The sequence below is a fragment of the Onychomys torridus genome, chromosome 4 (genome assembly GCF_903995425.1).
Source record: "Onychomys torridus chromosome 4, mOncTor1.1, whole genome shotgun sequence".
In the NCBI taxonomy this organism is placed as follows: domain Eukaryota; kingdom Metazoa; phylum Chordata; class Mammalia; order Rodentia; family Cricetidae; genus Onychomys; species Onychomys torridus.
The window spans coordinates 79,454,917-79,475,308 of record NC_050446.1 but is presented as its reverse complement, the minus strand read 5'-3'; the positions used below and the strand labels follow the sequence as shown (position 1 = coordinate 79,475,308).

At 44.4% G+C, this 20,392-nt stretch overlaps 1 protein-coding gene across 3 annotated transcripts in view; it reads left to right on the top strand.

The window, feature by feature from the left end:
- Positions 1–1,178: 1,178 nt before the first annotated feature.
- Positions 1,179–20,392, top strand: part of Tcp11l1 (t-complex 11 like 1) — a 34,266-nt gene continuing 15,052 nt past the window's right edge. The window contains exons 1-5 of one of the 3 annotated variants that reach the window (XM_036185724.1): positions 1,179–1,426; positions 5,774–5,952; positions 17,055–17,187; positions 18,391–18,511; positions 19,347–19,567. In XM_036185724.1, coding sequence (XP_036041617.1) covers positions 5,793–5,952; positions 17,055–17,187; positions 18,391–18,511; positions 19,347–19,567 — 635 coding nt within the window. In that variant the 5' untranslated portion in view covers positions 1,179–1,426; positions 5,774–5,792. Of the gene's footprint in view, positions 1,427–5,768; positions 5,953–17,054; positions 17,188–18,390; positions 18,512–19,346; positions 19,568–20,392 lie in introns of all 3 variants that reach the window. The other 2 variants (XM_036185723.1, XM_036185725.1) reach the window with 2 other exon arrangements.

Genomic DNA, 20,392 nt, shown 5'->3' with positions numbered 1-20,392 from the left:
GGCAACGATCTTCCCTTCCGGAACGCGACTGCTCTGCGCTCATCTAGTTTATGAGCAAACCCTGCGCTCCTCCACCGCCTTGCCCCGTCAGCTGAAGCCTGGTCAGCGACGCACGTCCAAGGGAGCAACCCTCAGGGCTCTGTGTCACTGGGACTCAGCGAAGTGTGCAGGGGTGTGTGTGTGTGTGTGAAGCAAAGAGTGCAGGTGTGTGTGTGTGTGTGTGTGTGTGTGTGTGAAGCGAAGTGTGCAGGTGTGTGTGTGTGAAGCAAAGAGTGCAGGTGTGTGTGTGTGTGTGTGTGTGAAGCGAAGTGTGCAGGTGTGTGTGTGTGAAGCGAAGTGTGCAGGTGTGTGTGTGTGAAGCAAAGAGTGCAGGTGTGTGTGTGTGAAGCAAAGAGTGCAGGTGTGTGTGTGAAGCAAAGAGTGCAGGTGTGTGTGTGTGAAGCGAAGTGTGCAGGTGTGTGTGTGTGAAGCGAAGTGTGCAGGTGTGTGTGTGTGTGTGTGTGAAGCGAAGTGTGCAGGTGTGTGTGTGTGAAGCGAAGTGTGCAGGTGTGTGTGTGTGTGTGTGTGAAGCGAAGTGTGCAGGGATGAGTGTGTGTGTGAAGCGAAGTGTGCAGGTGTGTGTGTGAAGCGAAGTGTGCAGGGGTGAGTGTGTGTGTGAAGCGAAGTGTGCAGGGATGAGTGTGTGTGTGAAGCGAAGTGTGCAGGTGTGTGTGTGAAGCGAAGTGTGCAGGGGTGAGTGTGTGTGTGAAGCGAAGTGTGCAGGGGTGAGTGTGTGTCTGTGTGTGTGCGCGCGCGCGCGTGCGCGGCGAGAGCGAAGACGGAATAGGTGAAAAACTCAATTTTCAAAGTCCTGGCAAGGAAGGTGGCTTCTCAGGCGCCTTCCCCTTTCCCTTCTCTTGACTAACGGCGCGCCTTCGCTTCACTTTTCTCCCGCGTCTCGGGCGGCGCGCCTCCGCTTTGCCGTAAGGCAACATGGCGCTTCCCTGGGCGGCCGGAGCGACTTGGAGCCGCCCGCCGCCGCCGCGCCCCTGGGCCCGCACCAGGCCCCGCTCCAGACCCCGCGCTGGCCTTATTTCCACACACAAACACAGTGCGGCTCGGCTGCGAGCCCCCGACTCCCGAGCCCCTTCGTGACAGCGGGAGCGCTGCCGTACAGGAACATGGCGCCGCCCTAGGCTGGGCAGGCGCATCTCGGCTCGCACCCGCCTCCCATAGCCCCGGCTCGGAGGACCGGTCACAGTGGCGGCTGCCCACCGCCGCGGGGCTGACAGGACGGCGGGCAGTCGGACGAGCGAGCGAGGCAGTCCGGGAGGGGTGGAGGCCCAGGCGCCCAGCCCGCCGCGCGTCGCTCCCGCCCCTTGGCGGCGCCGGCCCCGCGGGATTCGCAGCGGGAGCGGCCGCAGGGAGATCGCCGAGGCCGCGGCAGGTGAGCGGGGCGGCCGTGGAGGCCGGCGGGCCAGCCCGGGGGGGCGCGGGCAGGAAGCACCGGCGTTTCTTGGCCTCTCCCGGCCGGTCGGGTCCCGGGGATGCCGGGTGCAGAGGAGACCGGGGCGGGTGGGGGCCCACCCTCCAGGCCGCACTCCCGGCGCGCCTCCGCCCCTCCCTCGCCCGCCGAAACAGCTGTTTACGTCGGAATCCCGACAAGATTGGGCGCCAGGGGGCAGGGAGCCTTCTGTCACCGCATGACCCTTTCTGGAGCGTTCTTTTGTGTTCGGCTCGGGCCCGCGTGCAGCTCCGGACAGATGCGAGTCCTCGTGCCAGGACCCGCCTCCACTCGGTTTCCTGGTTAGGTACCAAGTAGGGTTTTATGATTGTTGAGTCAATGAATGAGAGCAATTAAAATAGCCCCCGGATGCACCCCACTGCTCCTTAATTATAGTTGCCAGCCGTGGAATGGGGGTTGTATGACAGCCTGTGGTCGCTGTGTAGTCTTAGCCGTTAAATGAGGAGGTCGGTAACTCCGTAGAAAACTGAAGTCACACAGCCTCTAAAGAGCCAGAATCGGATCTCAGTAGTGATGGAGAATAGGATATTTTAAGAAAAATGGATCACTTTTACTAAAGGTATGGTCAGCTTCAAACCACAGGTTCAGCGCTACCCTCAACACCTTGGGCAACCTCTCCCAAACAGTGACATCACACAGATGACACAGGGATTTATGTCTATCAACAGATGGGTGTCTGTTTGCCGGGGTTGGGGGTGGTGCAGATATACTAATAGAGTTTATGGAGAATATGATTGGGCTTGGCTCTTGAGAAGTTCAAAATCTAGGCGAAGAGTTTCGTTTTGTTTTTTAAGTACAAATTAGCACTTTCCCCACTGACCCCCCAGCTCTTCTTCCCCATCCTCACTACCTGTCACATTTCCCTTTCAGGTGCCCATGGCTTCTGCCAGAGGAATGAAATAGCCCTCCTTCCCGTCCCCCCAGCCCCCTTTATAACTGGGTGAAATTCTACTCCTTGCAAAGATAGATCACGTGTCATCCTTTCTGGGAAGGTTTTCTCAGCTTCCTCCTGCTATTCAGAATAGCAGAGTCATGCTGCTTTGTGTTTCACTGTGGCTCTTCAGCAAGCATGCCTGTCTCTCTCTGGCTAGACTGTTTTCATCTTTCTATCCCTATTTTAATAATCATATTTTGACTGGAATTTAAGGCAGTGATGAATGCCAGCTGTCTAGCCATCAGCTCTGCAGGACTTGGAGAAAAGTGTAAACATTCATCAGGTTGAAGGAAACGCCCTGGGAGGAGCCAGAACCTGAAGGGTCTTGGGGGCTGTCTACTGAGTTTAAAGGAGTCTTGCTTTTCCTCCTCTCTGCACCTACTGAATGACTTCATCATCTGGACAGCTCCTTAGCATGTGAAGAGGATAAAGTTAGGTGTGGTTTCTTTCTTACGGAATCTGTAGGTGATGTTATACATGGGCCTCTCGCCCTTGCAAACTCTAGTGGGCTTTAGGACAGTGAAGAGATAGGTTTTGGAAGGAAACGTTGGGTCGGGTGTGGTGGCACTTGCCTTTATCCCAGAACTCGGGAGGTAGGGGTAAGCAGAGCTCCATGAATTCAGGACCAACCTGGTTAAGTTGGTAAGTTTCTGTGTGGCCAGAGCTACACAGAAAGACCCTGTCTCCAAAGGGGAGTGGGCACTAGATTCAAAAGGTGAAATGCACCTTGACGTGGTGGTACCCCTTAATCCCAGCCTTTGAGAGGCGGTGGCAGGAGGGTCTCTGTGAGGTGGTGGCCAGCCTGTTCTCTCTATAGAATTTCAGGCCAGCCTGGGTTGTGAGACCCCGCCTCCGAAAGTAAACAAATAAATAAATGACGGAAGTTACTTGGGCACTTAAGGCTGATTATTTTGCTCACAGTCCAGGGTTGTAACTGTGGCAGCTGGTCACATTACATTCTTTGTCAAGAAACAGAGCAACAAATGCTGGGGTATCGTTCCCTCTCCTTCTGTTAGACCAGAGCCCAGCTCAGGAAATGGTGCTGCCCACACGTGGAAGAGTCTCCCCATCTCAGTTAACACAATCAGTTTCTCGAAGGCATCCTACGAGCCAGCCTAACCTGCACAGCTCTCACAGAGGACCTTTCCCAGGGAGAAGCTACGAATCACCAGGCTGACTGTTGAGACCAACCATCCTAACCAGCCTGAAAGTGTCAACTCCAGCAACTTCATTCTATTTAGTGGAGGTCTCTGGAGATTTTAGATAATTATATCAAGCGATTCTTCTCTCTCCAATATGCAGAAGAGAAGTGTGCCAAATCTCCTTAAAACAGCCTACATTTCTTTAGATATTTACCTGCCAAGTGTGTAATTCGGCTGAATTAGTGTTTATGACAATAGTTTGTGATCTTCTGGGTATAATTAGTTCAGTATTATAAATGCAGAAGCATTGTCTTTCTTAACTGGAAATGGCCTAAGACCAGAGAAGGGTGAGGAGGACTTTAAACCCTTTCATGTGATTCAAAGACTCCTTGATGGAGTTGAAGAGATGGCTCAGCAGTCCAGAGCACTGGCTGCTCTGCAGGGGGCGCAGATTGCTTCCCACCACCCATGTGGCAGCTCACAACCACCTGTTCACCCCAGTTCCAGGGATCTGATGCCCTCCTCTGGTTTCTGAGGGCACTGCACACACATGGTTCACATATGTGCAGGCAAACACTCATACATATAAAATAAAAACAAGTCAATCTTGGGCTGGAGAACTGGCTCAGCAGTTAAGAGCACTGGCTGCTCTTCCAGATGTTGAAGGGTTGATTCTAGCACCCACATGTTGTCTTACAACCATCTGTAACTCTAATCTCAGGGGATCTATTGCCCTCTTCTGACCAACTTGGGCATCAGGCACATGTGCAGTGAGTGCACAGGCACACATGCAGGCAAAACCATGCATTCACATTAAATAAATCTTCTGAAAACTGCCCTTATTAACTGGACTAGAGTGTCAGGTAATATTCCTGCTCTTATCAGCAGCTAGTACAGTGAAAACCCCTGTCACATTCATTATGATTGCTTTCTACTCCCTACTTTACTCAGACACTTTACCTGTGAGTAACAACTACTTAAAAAATATGCTGGTTGGTGGTGGTTCGTGTCTTTAATCCCAGCACTCGGGAGGCAGAGACAGGTGGATCTCATGAGTTTGAGGCCAGCCTGGTCTGCAGAGTGAGTTCCAGGACAGCCAGAAATCCTGTCTCAAAAAAACAAATTAAAAAAAAAATGTATATCCCACACATTTCTCTTAAATACTTTATAGAGTCTAGACAGTACTATTTGTCACCCCCATTTACTTATTTATTTATTATTTGTTTGGTTTTTGAGACAGGGTCTCATTATGTAGACCAGGCTGGCCTGGAATTCATAGAGATCTGCCTGCATCTCCCAGTTACTTTTTTAGAATCTAAGGGGAAAGTTGTGTATGAGTACTCACCTGTGCATGGACATAGAGGCCAGAGAGATCAACTTTGAATATCTTCCAGGCATGATTCAGTGCCTGGCTTCAGTGGGTACAAGGGATCTGAATTCAGGTCCTCCAGCTTTTAGAGAAAGCACCTTACCTACCCAGCCATCTCTCCGACTGCCATTCCCAGGATCTTAATCCACACAACACGACTGAAGCCATCCATCTCCTCAGCACAGCACTGGAAGGTGGCTAGAAGCCTGTTTCCACTGAGTTGCATTTGGTGATGTTCATTTTTTCTTAAGTGACCCTGGTCCTGAAGTCGCTCCATCCTCCACCTTCCAAGTGCTGGGATTACAAGAGTGTGTAACCAGGCCCAGCTTTGAAGGACTTTTCCTGTAAGCTCTAGCCACGGAAGTAAAGAGAGTGTTAGTTTCAGGTGGGTGTGGTGGTACACATCTGTAGTCTTAGCATTTATGAATTGGGGGAGGAAGGTCATGAGTTCAAGGCCAGACTGGACATAGACAGCCCAGGGTCAGTAAGGGCTACATAGGGAAATACTGTCTCTAAATAAAGACTTAAGATTGAGTCACCACTCCCTTTGATGAAAGCAGGAGCAGGCAGTTTACGTCTTCTCTCAGTTTAAGCCCTCCCCCACTTGTGACAGGTTATTCAGGAGTGGGGTACAGATATTACAGCGATCCTCAAAGACTGACAGGTGTCATTGCTTAGGTGTCTTTGATCACTGAGGTAGAGTATAAATGATTAAAACTTCTGAAGGCCTGTTGAAAGACCGAAACTCAGAGACTTGGCTTTGTGCAGTCAGCAAGTGACCAGTATGCATATGTTTGGCTCATTGTCTTTCTTTCCTAGAACAGTGAATAGACTTTCCTGAGGATGTCTGAAAACCTTGACAAGTCCCATATAAACGAAGCAGGAGAGTCAAAGCCTGACTCTGAGCAAGGCCTGGAAGGTGCTCTGGAACGTTCTGATGAAGGTTTACAGAAGAAAGTAAAGTCGGACCCACCTAGTCCCCAAAGAGTGGGGAGACCTCACTGTAAGCAAACTTGACTTTGAAAGCACTGGTTCTTGTTTCCTAGCGCTTCCTGGTTCCCGTAGCTCTCCACTCCGTTCTCTCCTGGTTCCCGTAGCTCTCCACTCCGTTCTCTCCTGGTTCCCGTAGCTCTCCACTCTGTTCTCTCCTGGTTCCCGTAGCTCTCCACTCCGTTCTCTCCTGGTTCCCGTAGCTCTCCACTACATTCTCGGACTATGGACGAGACTGCCGTTGATTAGTGATTGACAAGAGAGGAGTCTCCCAGATGGCAGCCTCGCTCCTGTGGTTGTACAATTGCACGAGAAGTTCAAGTGTGGGAATAATGTCTAGAATGTTCCTGTCTCTCTCCAGCCTCAGTGGCACTCGACTTTCTCAGAAGTAGTCTGAGAAACAGGAGGGTGGAGTGTAACTATTGCTTTCGTTAAAGAATGAAAAGTCTGAGGCGTCTTTGGGCCAGGACTGTGCTTATGCAGGTTAAAAAAAAAGAGTGCTTTACCACACCCTAAATCCATTTCCCCAGGGCTTGGTTCCCACAGGCAGAGGGGAGTCAGTTTGCTGAGTGAAGAAATCATTTTAGGTCCCAGCAGGGAGGAAGTCTCCTAGATGAAAGGTGGCAGGCTCTGCCCGTGTAACCAGCAGTTGCCTGGCTCATGTCTTTTCATAAACCTTTTGAAGCAAATCCAAAAATGCAGGTCTTAGAGGGAGTGTCATAGTCTAAGAATGCCAGTGTTGATGTTATCAAAGGGTAAAAATGAACGGCTGTTCTGCAGACAGGGAAGAAGGGCACAAACTTGGGGGTTTTGAGGTGTTTCCAAAATAATGAAAGCCATTCCTGAATAACTCATCAGTCAACATAGGCTTCTTATAGCACGTATGTACAAGGGACCCATTTCTTAGTTTATGGTCACATAGACTGGTAAAAGTAGCACAAATGGTGTGCATGGATGAGTTACTGTCTCCGATGTGTGTAGTTAGGAAGGTGGTTTCCCATCTTTAACATGAGGCACTCTGTCTCCTACGGTAGTCATGAACATGAAATAAATTCATGGAAAGCATTACAAATGGAGCTTAGAAGCAGCAGGTGCTCAATAAACACCAGTGGTTGTCACTACTACTAACTAGTATCATGTCCTCTGTGGCGTTTCTAACAGTGGGACTGAGTGCCGTAATGTGGAGGCTGTACTTTGAGTCGGAAATGCCCTCCATAGACCCCTGTGTTAAAAGCTGGCATTCAGCTGTGGCATTGTGAGGAGTTGGTAGAAACTTTAGGAGGGAGGGTCACTGGTAACTACCCTTCAGTGGGTTATTGGGGCTCTGGCCACTTCTTCATTCTCCTTTTGCTTTTGGCTGAGTTGAGTAACTATCCCAGTCATGTGGACCCTGCCATTGTGTAGGGCTCACTGCAGACCCAAAAGGATGGCTCTGCTAGACCTGGTGCTGGAACTTCCAAAACTGTAAGCCAACCCCCAACCCGAATGATTTTTGAGATCCAGCCTCATGTAGCCCAGGCTGGACTCAAATTCTGTAGCTAAGGATAACCTTGAACTCCTGATCATTCTGTTTCTATTTCCAAAGTGCTGGGTTACAGACTTGTACTGCCATGCCCAGTTTATATGTATGTATGTATGTATGTATGTATGTATGTATGTATGTATGTATGTATGTATTTGAGTCAAGGTCTCACTCTGTAGACTAGGCTTCCCTGGAACTCACTTTGGGCTTGGCCTCAGACTCACGTAGTCTAACTGCCTCAGTCTCTGAGTGCTGGGATTACAGGTGTAAGCTACCACACCCGACAACTTTTCCTCTTAATGAGTTGGTTTGTCTCCAGCACTCCTACAGCAGCAGAAACTGACTAACAAGATACAGACTGCTAACAGGGTTTTTATTAACTATGGTTTCTAATGAAGAAGGGGTTTTGGTTTATCTTTTCAGTTATTTTGTGAAGGTATTCTGTCAGTGATAACATGGCTCTAAATTAATGTGAAGTTAGTATTAGGCTACATTATTTGAAAATACATGTGGTTCTGTCGAAGGCAAAAGTATTTTCCTAGCACCCATGACCAAGTTTTCAAAGAGCCAGAAGCTGCTAAAAAAAAAGACCCAGGTTTTGTTCCCGGCACCCACGTCGGGTGATTGGCCACTGCCTGTGACCCCAGCTCCAGGGAATTGAATGGTTTTTACCCCCCTTGTGGTACCAACACTCACATTCATGTAGATGTGCACAGACATTCATATCTTTCTTTTTGTTGTTGTTGTTTTTCGAGACAGGGTTTCTCTGTGTAGTTTTGGTGCCTGTCCAGGATCTCACTCTGTAGCCCAGGCTGACCTTAAACTCACAGAGATCCTCCTGAGTCTGCCTCCCAAGTGCTGGGATTAAAAGTGCTCGCCACCACTGCCTGGCCACATATCATTCTTTTAAAAATTATTTTTTAAATTTATGTTTGAGCCGAGTGGTGGTAGCACATATCTTTAATCCCAGCATTCAGGAGGCAGAAGCAGGCAAATCTCTGAGTTCGAGGCCAGCCTGGTCTACAGAGTGAGTTCTAGGACAGCCAGGGCTACACGGAGAAACCCTGTCCAAACCAAAACAACAAACAAACAAAATTGATGTTTGAATATTATTTTTAAAATAATTGAAATTTAGATTAGGACAAAATTTCTAGCAATTTCTTAAAGGACTCTAAAGGTGCTTGTGCCATTTTTACTCTATATATAGAGCAATGTTCTCAGTGTGAACAAAGTCAGAATGTTGATTGACTTTGAAAACATTGAAGACGCTGTCTGTACTTCAGTATTAACTCTTTAGCCAAGGTTCAATTAATTATATGTGTTCGCAGATCTATTAGTGTGAAAATTTTCTTTGATTTTCAATAAATTGTTAAAATTATGTCTACCAAAGTATTGGTTTTTTTTTTTTTTTGTGGTTTTCTTTTCTTTTCTTTTCTTTTTTTTTTTTTTTTGTATGTGTGTTTAAGATTTTAAAAATTAGCCAGGCGGTGATGGCCCACACCTTTAATCCCAGCACTCAGGAGGCAGGAGCAGGCAGATCTCTGTGAGTTTGAGGCCAGCCTGATCTACAAAGTGAATTCCAGGACAACCAAAGATGTTACACAGAGAAACCTTGTCTCAAAAAACAAAAACAAAACAAACAAAAAGATGTGTATATATGTATATATACACACACATGACACACACACCCACACACACACACTCCCATGGATATATCTAAAATTGTTGAGTGCCTTAGAACTTTTCAAATGGAATGTGTGACAGCCAGAGCATGGTTGGATGACCTTATAATTTATATCTGAACCACAACCTTGAGCTTCTAGTTGATATCATTATCAACTCCATAATTTTCTTGTGCCACTTGGCAGCAAATCTCTCTGTCCATCACAGCCCTTGGTAATCACTGATCAGCTTTCTGTGTGGTGTTGCTGTTTGTGAGACTTCATTTGAATGAAGTTTAGGGCTGGTGCAGTGGCTCCGTGAGGAAGGTGCTCCCTGCTGAGCCTCGTGACTTGAGTTCAATCCTTGGGACTCACATCATGGAAAGAGAGAACCATTTCCCATAACTTGTCCTCTAGGCTCTACACATGTGTAGAGGCATGCACATCTGTACACACAATGCACATGTATTAATTAAAAATATTTTTAAAAATGGAATTCTAGTGAATATGGCTGTTTATATCTGACATTGTCAATAGAGAGTTCTTTTGAAATTTGTGGTTTTGTATTTAACAGTAGTTCCTTTTTCTTGCCAAGTAACATTCCATTTGTGGTGATACACAACTTTTTTAGCTTCTGTAATTAATAGACATTTGGATTTGTCAAGGTTTTGTGAATACGATTATTAATATATGAGTACAAGTCTTTTTTTAAATACTTTTTTTTTAATTTTTGAAGATTTATTTATTTCATACAAAGTGTTCTGCCTGCATGTGTGTGCCTGCAGGCCAGAAGAGGGCACCAGATCTCATTACAGATGGTTGTGAGCCACCATGTGCTGGGAATTGAACTCAGGACCTCTGGAAGAACAGTCAGTGCTCCTAACCTCTGAGCCATCTCTCCATACCAAGCACAAGTCTTTACATGACCCTACTTTCTGTTTTCTTGGGTAATGGATTAGGAGTGGGATTTCTGGGACATGTGGTAAGCATATGTTTTGCTTTATAAGAAACCACCAGGAGGCCTGAGGAGATAGATCAATTGGTAAATTCTTTGCCCAAGATTAAGGACCTGAATTTGAATCCCACAAGCCACATAAAACAGCTAGGTAAGGTGGCACATGTCTAGAGTTCAGATCAGAAGAGTCAGAGACAACCAGATCTTCAGAGTTTGCTGGCCACCTAGCATACTTGGTAAGTTCCAAGTTCCAGAACATGGCTCAAAAAACAAGATGGATAGTTCTTGGGGAATGATATCCAGGACTGACCTCTAGCCCCAACTCACTCATTCGTGCTCACACACACATGCACACACAAAGAAACCACATTGACTGTTGCTTAATACCCCCCTCCACATATAAGTCCAGACCACTCTGCCTTTGTGCTAATTTTCAGCGTATTTGGCATGGTCAGTCTTTCTACTTCTGGACGGAGCTAGTAGATGTGTTGTTACAGCTCACACTGGGTTTAATTTGCATTTCCCTAATGACTATGAGCATCTTTCCATGTACTTTCTAGGCATTTGTATATCTTCTTTGAAGAAGTGTATGTTTGACTCTTTTGCCCACTTCTTGTTGGTAATTACTGAGTTGTGGGATCTTACAGAGCTGACTGTGTGCTCTGTCAAGTGCTTTACCTCTTTTCTCTTGTGACATATCTTCCGTGTTCTTTGTCATTGTTGTTCTTTTTCCAGACATAGTTTCTCTGTGTAATAGTCCCGGCTATCCTGTGTAGGTGGGATTTTTGGTCAGGACTGCTGGCAAGCTCCCAAATAACCACACAGAGATTTAATATTTATTATAATTATTATTACTGTTTTTTTTTTTTGAGACAGGGTTTCTCTGTGTAGTTTTGTTGCCTCTCCTTGAACTCGCTTTGTAGACTAGGCTGGCCTCGAACTCACAGAGATCTGCCTGCCTCTGCCTCCAGAGTGCTGGGATTACAGGCGTGCACTACCACCGCCTGGCTTAATATTAATTATAAATGATTGACTGATAGCATAGGATTGTTACTAACTAGCTCTTACACATTTAATTAATCCATTTCTATGTTCTACCACATGGCTCAGTACCTTTTCTCAGTATGACACGTTTATCTCCTCCTTCCTCCGTGTCTTGCTCTGGACCCTCAGACTCCTCCCTTCTTCTTCCTAGTGCCCTCCTAGTCTGGCTCTCCCACCCAATCTCTTCTTGCCCAGCTATAGGCCAGTCAGCTCTTTATTAACCAATGAGAGTAATACATATTTACAGTGTACAAAGATTGTTCCACAACATTTCCCCCCTTTTGTCTAATTAAAAAGGAAGGTTTTAACTTTAACATAATAAAAATAGATATACAATAAAAACAGTTATCAAGTAAGAATTACAGTTATCCAAATATAAATCCATTTGTATTTGGCAAAATTAGAGAAAATAGTCTATTATTTATCTTATCTTTGTGAGTCTAAAGTTTTATACCTAATTTACCTTTTATCATAAATAAGGAAAACTTTAATTATTTAGTCTTTAACCCCATCAAAGACTCCAGAAGGGTGTAACATTACTTAACAAGAGGGACATTTGGCTGCCTGGCTAATCACCCAAAGTTCTGTAACATTGGGGTATCCATATTTAGCCTATAGGCCTACTCTATCTGAGAAACATTTCTGAGAAGCAGGAAATTTTGAAGGACTGTCCTCCCTTGTCTTGGCAAAGTTAGTTTGGTGGTCACTTTTGTTTTTGTTTTTTTGTTTTGTTTTTGCATCTTGCTGGCCCAATTTGGACAGTTACTGTTAGCAATTGAAGCAATGGCAGTTTCTTTGCCCCACCCCCCCCCCCAGTTTACCCAGGAGATTTAATTTATTTCCCCTTCCCAGAGAAATCTATGTGTCCCTCTTAGGGTCCCCCTTGTTACCTACCTTCTCTGGGGTTATGGATTGTAGCCTGGTTATCCTTTGCTTTACATCTAATATCCACTTATGAGTGAGTACATACCATGTTTATGTTTCTGGATCTGGGTTACCTCACTCAGGGTGATTTTATGTAGTTCCATCCATTTGTCTGCAAATTTTATGATGTCCATATCAACCTGGAATTAATCCATAGCCTCTCATTTCCTGTGGAAATAAAAGTATAACCTCTTCCCCAAAACAACATACCTTTTGACTTCCATTTTGAGTCAAGATACTTTTAAAATATATAGGTTAGTTTAATCTAGCAGTTTCCATAATTCAATATTTCTATGTATTTCCCATCTTTACATGGATTATTATTATTACTTTACTCCTTTTTAAGGACTTTATTATTTTTAAATCTATGACTATATATACTTTTCTTTTTTCTCTCCCAAGCCTATGTATATTTTTAAACACATTGTATGTAGCCTGTTTAGAGGTTTTTTTTTTTTTGTTTTTTTTTTCCATTTGGATTTGTCTTTTCTGAGCATCTGTATTGTTTTTTGATTAAATGAGATGAATCTTAAACTGTTATGTCAGCTGCTGTCATTGCTCAGTTTAGTATTGGTTTAGGTTGGCAGTTGGTTCCATCTCGAAGGCAGCTGACAGGAGACATGTCTCTGTACTACTGTTGACATCAGAAACACGAGACTAGGAAGCCATGTTTGCCTTCATTTTTGTGTGTTTAGAACCTTCTTAAAGCTTTCTCAGGTCTTATGTAGATGTAGGTGCCCCATGTTGGAATGCCATTTGTAGGCAGAGTTTTTCATTAGAACTGTGGGCCAGCTCCCAAATAACCATACAGAGACTTAATATTAATTATAAATGCTTGGCTTATAGCTCAGGCTTGTTACTAACTTACATTTTATTTTACTTTTTAATCATTTATTTATTTATTATGTATACAGTGTTCTGCCCACATGTATCCCTTCAGGCCAGAAGAGGGCACCAGATCTCATTACAGATGGTTGTGATCCACCATGTGGGTGCTGGGAATTGAACTAAGGACCAGACAGTGCTCTTAACCCCTGAGCCATCTCTCTAGCCCACTCCTACATTTTAAATTAACCCATATTTCTTATCTACACTCAGCCATGTATCAGTACCTTTTTCCAACATGGTAAGTTCATCTTGCTTCTCTCTGCATCTCCCCATGACTCCTGAGACTCCTCCCTTCTTCACATTCTCCTTTGGTCTGCAAGTCCTGCCTAACCTCTCTCTGTCCAGTTATGAGCCAGTCAGCTCTTTATTAACCAATGAGAGTAATGCATATTTACAGTGGAAAAAGATTGTTCCACAGCAGTCCTGGAACTGACCACAGACCCATAATGATCCACCTGCCTCTGACTCCTGAGTGCTGGGATTAAAGGTGTGTGCTACCATGCCTGGTACACAGTTCATGTTCCTAATAGCTTTCACAGAGTACACGTTTTAGATACAAGTCTAATTTATCATTTCCTCTTATAGTTTGAGCTTTTTGTATTGTAAAAACATATTGCTTATTATAAGATCATAAAGATTTTCTTTCCTCTTATACAACTTTTATCATCTTAACTGTCACATCTATGTTTATAACTCACCTGGAATTAGATTTTGTCATAGAGGAAAGAATTGAGGATCTTTTTTTTTTTTTTTTAATTTTTATGTCATTGTTGATCTTGTTTCTGTTTTGAGACAGGGCCTCTCTATGTAGCTTAGGCTGTCCTGGAACTCACTGTATACACCAGGCTAGCCATGAACCTACATTGATTTGCTAGCCTTTGCCTTCTGAGTCCTGGGATTAAAGATATGTACCACAACACCTAGTAGAGTGTTGTTGGTTTTTGGTATGTTTGTTTGTTTGTTTTTTGAGACAGGGTTTCTCTGTGTATTTTTGTGCCTTTCCTGGAACTCACTCTGTAGCCCAGGCTGGCCTCGAACTCACAGAGATCCACCTGGCTCTGCCTCCCAAATGCTGGGATTAAAGGCGTGTGCCACCACCACACGGTGGTTTTTTGGTTTTAAAGGCACAGTTTTTCTCTGTATTCCTGACTGTTCTGAAACCACTCTATAGACTGGCCTTGAACTTGGAGATTCTAAGAGATCTGCCTGCCTTTGCCTTTTGAGTGCTAGGTTTAAAGGCATGTGCCACCACTGCCCTGCTGTCTTTCTTTTGTATATGGGGGTTTAATTATTTTAGAAATATTTTTATTAAAATACTATGCTTGCCCTCTGACTACATATATATACACATATGAGTGTATCAGTGTCTTTCTCTCTCTCTCTCTCTCTCTCTCTCTCTCTCTCTCTCTCTCTCTGTGTGTGTGTGTGTGTGTGTGTGTGTGTGTGTGTGTGTGTGTGTTTGAGTCTATTTCTGTACTCTCTGTCAGTCTGTATGTCTGTATGTAAAACCCTATAGTCCTGATGATTATTGTTTGAAGAAAGCCATGTAATCAGCATAAGTCTTCCAGACTTCTTTCCAGAATGGTCTTGCCTCTCTGGGTCTTTTGCATCTCCATATACATTTCAGAATCAGTTGGGAAGTTTCAAAAAGACTTGATGGGATTTTGGTTAGAATATATTTAGTCAGTAGATTTACTTAGAGAAAATTGACATCTGCATAATATCAAGAATTGAAAAATATTGTCTAGGCTTTATTTGGGACATTTTTATATTTTACCAATATGCATGATATTAATTTTACTTTTATTTTGTGTTTTTATTAATATTTTCTGGAAATGCTGATAATTTTGTGAGGAAGAATTCTCAATAGTTCCACAACTTCCCATATGCAATTTAATAATTTTTTTTTAAACCAAACAGGATATGGCCAGCTCTTAGACTTAGTTCCTTTTTCAGGGAGCAAAAGGAAAGAAAAAAGTTAGGAGGAAACATTTTTCTCTAACCTAAGAACTTTTCATCTGTTAAACCCTGGGCAAACCAGCAACATCGCTTATCATTATCACCATCCCAGGAGACTAATGAAGTCTCCAGCTCAGGGCTGTCAGCAGCAGCCTGAGACCCGGTGCAAGAAAAATTCTTCTGCCAGACACTAAAGCCAAAACCCTTCAAGGGCCCAGCAGCCAGCCTCCCTCCCGTTCGCTGGAGTTTAAAGCTGGAGAAGCCTGGCCTCTGCTCCCCAGAAGTAAACTTACCCCTTGCTCCTTGGTGCAGAACACCAGGAGAGAGCTTTACTAGAACTTCGGATGTGGAAGCTGAATCTCAGGCTGCATTGAGAGAGATGAAGGCATGGAGAACAGTTCTGAGACTATTGTAGTCAGCACAGGAGCAAAAGCTACAGGACTTGCAGGAAAGAGCAGTGGGGGCGAGGGGGGCTTCCTACTGACTTCTTCAGTCTTTGATTTAGCAGGGCTGTGTACTGTAGAGTTCTAGTGTCCCCTACCTTCAGGGCTCTTCATTGGCAAGCTACAGAGATCTGTCTTACAGTCTGTCTTTCTATCCTGTACTAGGTTTTGATGTTGAGACATTATCATATGTAACCCAGGCTGGCCTTGAACTTGTTATGTAGCTGAGACTGGCCTTGAACTCCTGATCCTCCTGCCTCTATTTCCCAGTTCTGGAATTGTAGGACATGCACTACCATGTCCTACTTAAGGTAACTTTCTTTTTAAAAATTCCCTCCACCCCCAGGGCCTTGCACTTGCTAGGCAAGCGCTCTACCACTGAGCTAAATCCCCAACCCTTTTTAAAATTTTTAACATTTAGTGTATGTGTGTGTCTCTCTCTTTGTTTATCTGTATAATGTCTGTGTGTGTATGTGTGTAGTGTCTGTGTGTCTGTGTGTGCCTGTATGTAGTGTCTATGTGTTTGGGTATAGTGTCTGTGTCTATGTGTATAGTGTCTATGTGTGTGTGTAGTGTTTCTCTCTGTGTGTGTAGTGTCTGTGTCTGTGTGTGTAGTGTCTGTGTCTGTGTGTGTAGTGTCTGTGTATGTGTGTAGTGTTTCTTTCTCTGTGTGTGTAGTGTCTGTGTCTGTAGTGTCTGTATGTATAGTGTCTATGTGTGTGTAGTGTTTCTCTCTGTGTGTGTAGTGTCTGTGTCTGTGTGTGTAGTGTCTGTGTATGTGTGTAGTGCTTCTGTGTGTGTAGTGTCTGTGTGTGTGTGTGTGTGTGTGTGTGTGTGTGTGTGTAAAGGTTGAGTACTAGTTGTGGGTTTGGTTCTCTCATCATTTGGGTCCCAGGGATTGAACTCAGGTTGTCAGGCTTGGACACAAGCACCTTTACTTGCTGAGCCATCTCATGAATTCCAGGGTAGCAATTTTAAGTTTCTTTAAGACTTAATGCTATTTTAATTTTGAGAATGTCAGTGTTAGTGCAAACGTAAGTAGTTGATTATGGAAGCAGATCTTTTTTTGTTTGTTTGTTTGGTTTTTCGAGACAGGGTTTCTCTGTGTAGCTTTGCACCTTTCCTGGAACTCACTTGGTAGTCCAGGCTGGCCTCGAACTCACAGAGATCCGCCTGGCTCTGCCTCCCAAGTGCTGGGATTAAAGGTGTGCGCCACCATCGCCTGGCAGCAGATCTTTTATGTCTATTTGTGTTTGAATGTGTGTGTTTATGGACTCACACATGTCATAGTACACACGGAGGTCAGAGGACAGCATGCAGGAGTCAGTTGTCTGTCTACCATGCAGGTTCCAGGGATGGACACAAATCAGCAGGCCTGGCGGCAGGCCCCTCTCCCCCTGAGTCGGATCACTGACACCGAGACAAGATTGTAAATCTGTGTAGTTTCCCTTTTGGAAAGATGGGACTTAGCAGAGGCAGAACATAAACCTTAGCTTATTGGGACAATAAAAACCTGTAATTTAAGTTTTCAATCCCAATTTACTGTACTATCTTCCAGTCTTAGTGGGAACCATACATTTTGTGTATTATGTTAATGCTTGTTACTTTTAGGATTCTAGGTAAAAAGAAAAAGCTTAACCTATTGTTTGAAATGTTGGGGTACAGGTATCGCTGTAAGCCTTAGCTTAACGGACTTCTTCCACTGCGTTTCTCTTACAGCTAGTCCTCCGCGACTTGTCACTGTGGAGGAACTTCTAGAAACAGCAGAAGGAGTCACCAACATGGCTCTAGCCCACGAAATTGTAGTCAATGGAGACTTCCGGATCAATGCCGTTGAATTAGCAGAAGGCAGGTGCGTGCGTGGACTTGTTTCCTAGAGCATGTCCCAGTTCTGGGAATGGCTTTTCATTCGATGCCAGTGTGTTCCAATACATTCTCCCTTTTGTACATCAGTGCTAAAAATATTCCTAGGTCAGGAGCGACTGTTGTGAACAGAGTCTGAAAGTCATGGATGCCCCAGGATACAAGGAAAGGGTCTGGAGTCCAAGCTTCTTCCTGCCATCTGTTAGGGTTAGCCATTTCATTCTTTCCAGGCCTTGTTTCCTTGTCTCCCGTAACTGGGTCATTGTTGTCATCTAACTGGTAAGCTTTGCCAGATTTTAAACTGCGGGAAGACAAGGGAGTCAGGTGAGGTGGCTCATGTCCGTAATCCCAACACTTGGGTAGTGGAGACAGGAGATCAGGTCAAGGTCATCCTCGACTATGTAGCAAGTTAGAAGCCACCCAGGGCCATATGAGTCCCTATCTCAAAAAACAAAAACAAAACAATAATAATAAAAGATGAAGGCAGAGAGATGGCTCAGTCAGTAGTCAAGAGTACTTCCTGCTCTCACAAGAGGACTTGAGTTCAAGTCCACGCGCCCATGCTGGGCAGTGTACAGCCACCTGTAACTCCATTCCAGGAGTTACCTGGCCTGGAATACCTTGCCTCTGGCCTCTGTGGGAACCTGTATTCACATATATGTATCATAGCAACTTGCTGAGGTCAGAGAAAATAAAATTAGCAACTCTGGATTTTCCAGTCTTTAAGGAATTTAAAATTTTAAAATTGTATGTGTATGAGTGATTTTTCCTGCATGTATGTTTGTATACCCTATGCATGCCTGGTGCCCACAGAGCAGAAGAGGGTGTTGGCTCTTGGAATTGGAGTTATGTCTGGATGGTTGTGAGCTGTCACGAGGGTGCTGAGAAGTAAATCCACAACCTCTGCAAGAGCAACTAATGCTCTTAGCCACCGAGCCATCTCCAGCCTCTAGTCTGCTCTCCATATGGCAGGCATCAGTATATGCTAGTCACTGGATTCATGTTGCCACTAAGTGATGTGAAATCTACTCTTATGTCCGGGATGTCTTTCCTTGGTTCCTATGGTTTTGAAGATTTGTTACCTTACAGCCATAGAATTTACGACTTTGAAAATTATTTAAACTCATAGACATATATGCATATACATAATATTATATTTATTTGTCTTTCTATTTTTCCTTGTTGTCTTCAGCTTGGAGAAAAGAGTAAAGGAGATTGTACATAAAGCATTCTGGGATTGCTTGAGTGTCCAGCTAAGTGAAGACCCCCCAACATATGACCATGCCATCAAACTTGTAGGAGAGATCAAAGAGGTGAGGCAGAGAATGAATTGTGCTTAGGGATTATTCATTCAGCCTGTGTTACTATGCCAGAAGACTCTAAAGAGATTGAGGGTCATAAAGTTATTTGAAGGAATTTGGATTGAGTACTTACGTTTTAGCACCACTGGCCCTTTAAAAAATTTTTCAACCAAGCCATGATCACCTGAAGGCACTACTTTTGTACAACAAAGGAAACGTTCATATCACTCAGAGACAACAAAACTTACATTATGAAATATAGAGTATTTATAAATCTTCAACAGGTGTGGACACCTTCAGTTTTTGTTGGCCAGAGTGATTGTGCCTTGGGACTGAGAAGTCCATAGGTGGAAGGGCTTTTCTGCAGTGGCTTTACCCCTCGCTGAAGAACTAGCTGGGAAATTAGGAAGCAGTGGTTGGCTCACAGGCTTCCATAGCATCTGTGCTCTCCTCTGCTTCTCAGGAATCATTTTTAGCCACTCGTGGTAATACATACCCATGATCTTGGTTTGCTGAGGAAGAAGGGTCTCTAGCTTGCAGCCTGATTGAACCACACAGCAAGACCCTGCCTCAAAGGACAAACACAAACCAACCAACCAACAAACACCCAGTTTCTTCTTGTATCCAAGCAATTGCTGGACTATAAACAAGGCTTAAATAGCTATTCTAAATGACTCATATGCATGTCTGTCTGTAGATTTGTTAAATAAGAGGCTAAAATATGTGCAGTGTCATAACAGCAGGTCGGTGATCCTTTACTTTTGAATAGTTATCAATTCTTTTGTGCACAAGGAAGATGATGCCTAACTAAGAAACTCTGATTGAACTTAGCTGTGCTCTCTTGTAGACTCTGCTCTCTTTCTTGCTGCCTGGTCACACTAGACTGAGAGACCAGATAACCGAGGTCTTGGATCTGGAATTGATTAAACAGGAAGCAGAGAATGGGGCCCTAGACATTGCCAAGCTGGCAGAATTCATTATTGGCATGATGGGGACATTGTGTGCACCTGCTCGAGATGAGGAAGTTAAAAAGCTAAAGGACATCAAGGATATAGTGCCTCTTTTCAGGTATGGAATGTGTCCATCACAGTACACCTGGCTGAAAGCCTACTTGTAGATTACACTTCAAGTCTAGGGACTCGGTCATTTCAAAAATGTTTCTAAAACAAACATCTAAAACACAGAAATGTAGGAATTCTGCCACTCACAGCCACTGTTTTTCCAGGACTAAGGGGTTAAGGTAGGATCTTGAGTACAAATCCAGTTTGGGGAACAGTGAGATACTGTCTTAAAAATGAATGAATAGATGAATGAGTGAAGAATAAAATAAACAAAGGAGATAGCAGTACTTCTGAGTCCAGCTGGTTGTCGCTGTGATGACCAGGTTGTCCAGTCTTTCCACTATTATAAAGAGAAGTCAGGAGATCTGTTTATTTGTTCATTTTGTTTTGTTTTGAAGTTTTCTTTGTTTTGTTTTGGTTTGGTTTGGGTTTTGGTTTTTCAAGAAAGGGTTTCTCTGTGTAGCTTTGCGCCTTTCCTGGAACTCACTTGGTAGACCAGGCTGGCCTCGAACTCACAGAGATCTGCCTGCCTTTGCCTGCCTCCACCTTCTGAGTGCTGGGATTACAGGCATGCACCACCACCGCCTGGCTGAAGTTTGTTTTTGTTTTTGTTTTTTTTTTAAGATTTACCTATTTATTATGTATACACCAGCTCTCATTTGATTGTTGTGGTTGCTGGGAATTGAACTCAGGACCTTTGGAAGATCAGCAGTGCTCTTAACCTCTGAGCCATCTCTCCAGCCCCCTGGTTTTTGAAAGCACTGTATGAGCAGTTTGGGGTTACTGTAAGTCAGCAGCCGTCCATGGGCAGTTTCTGATGGCCTTTGCTTCC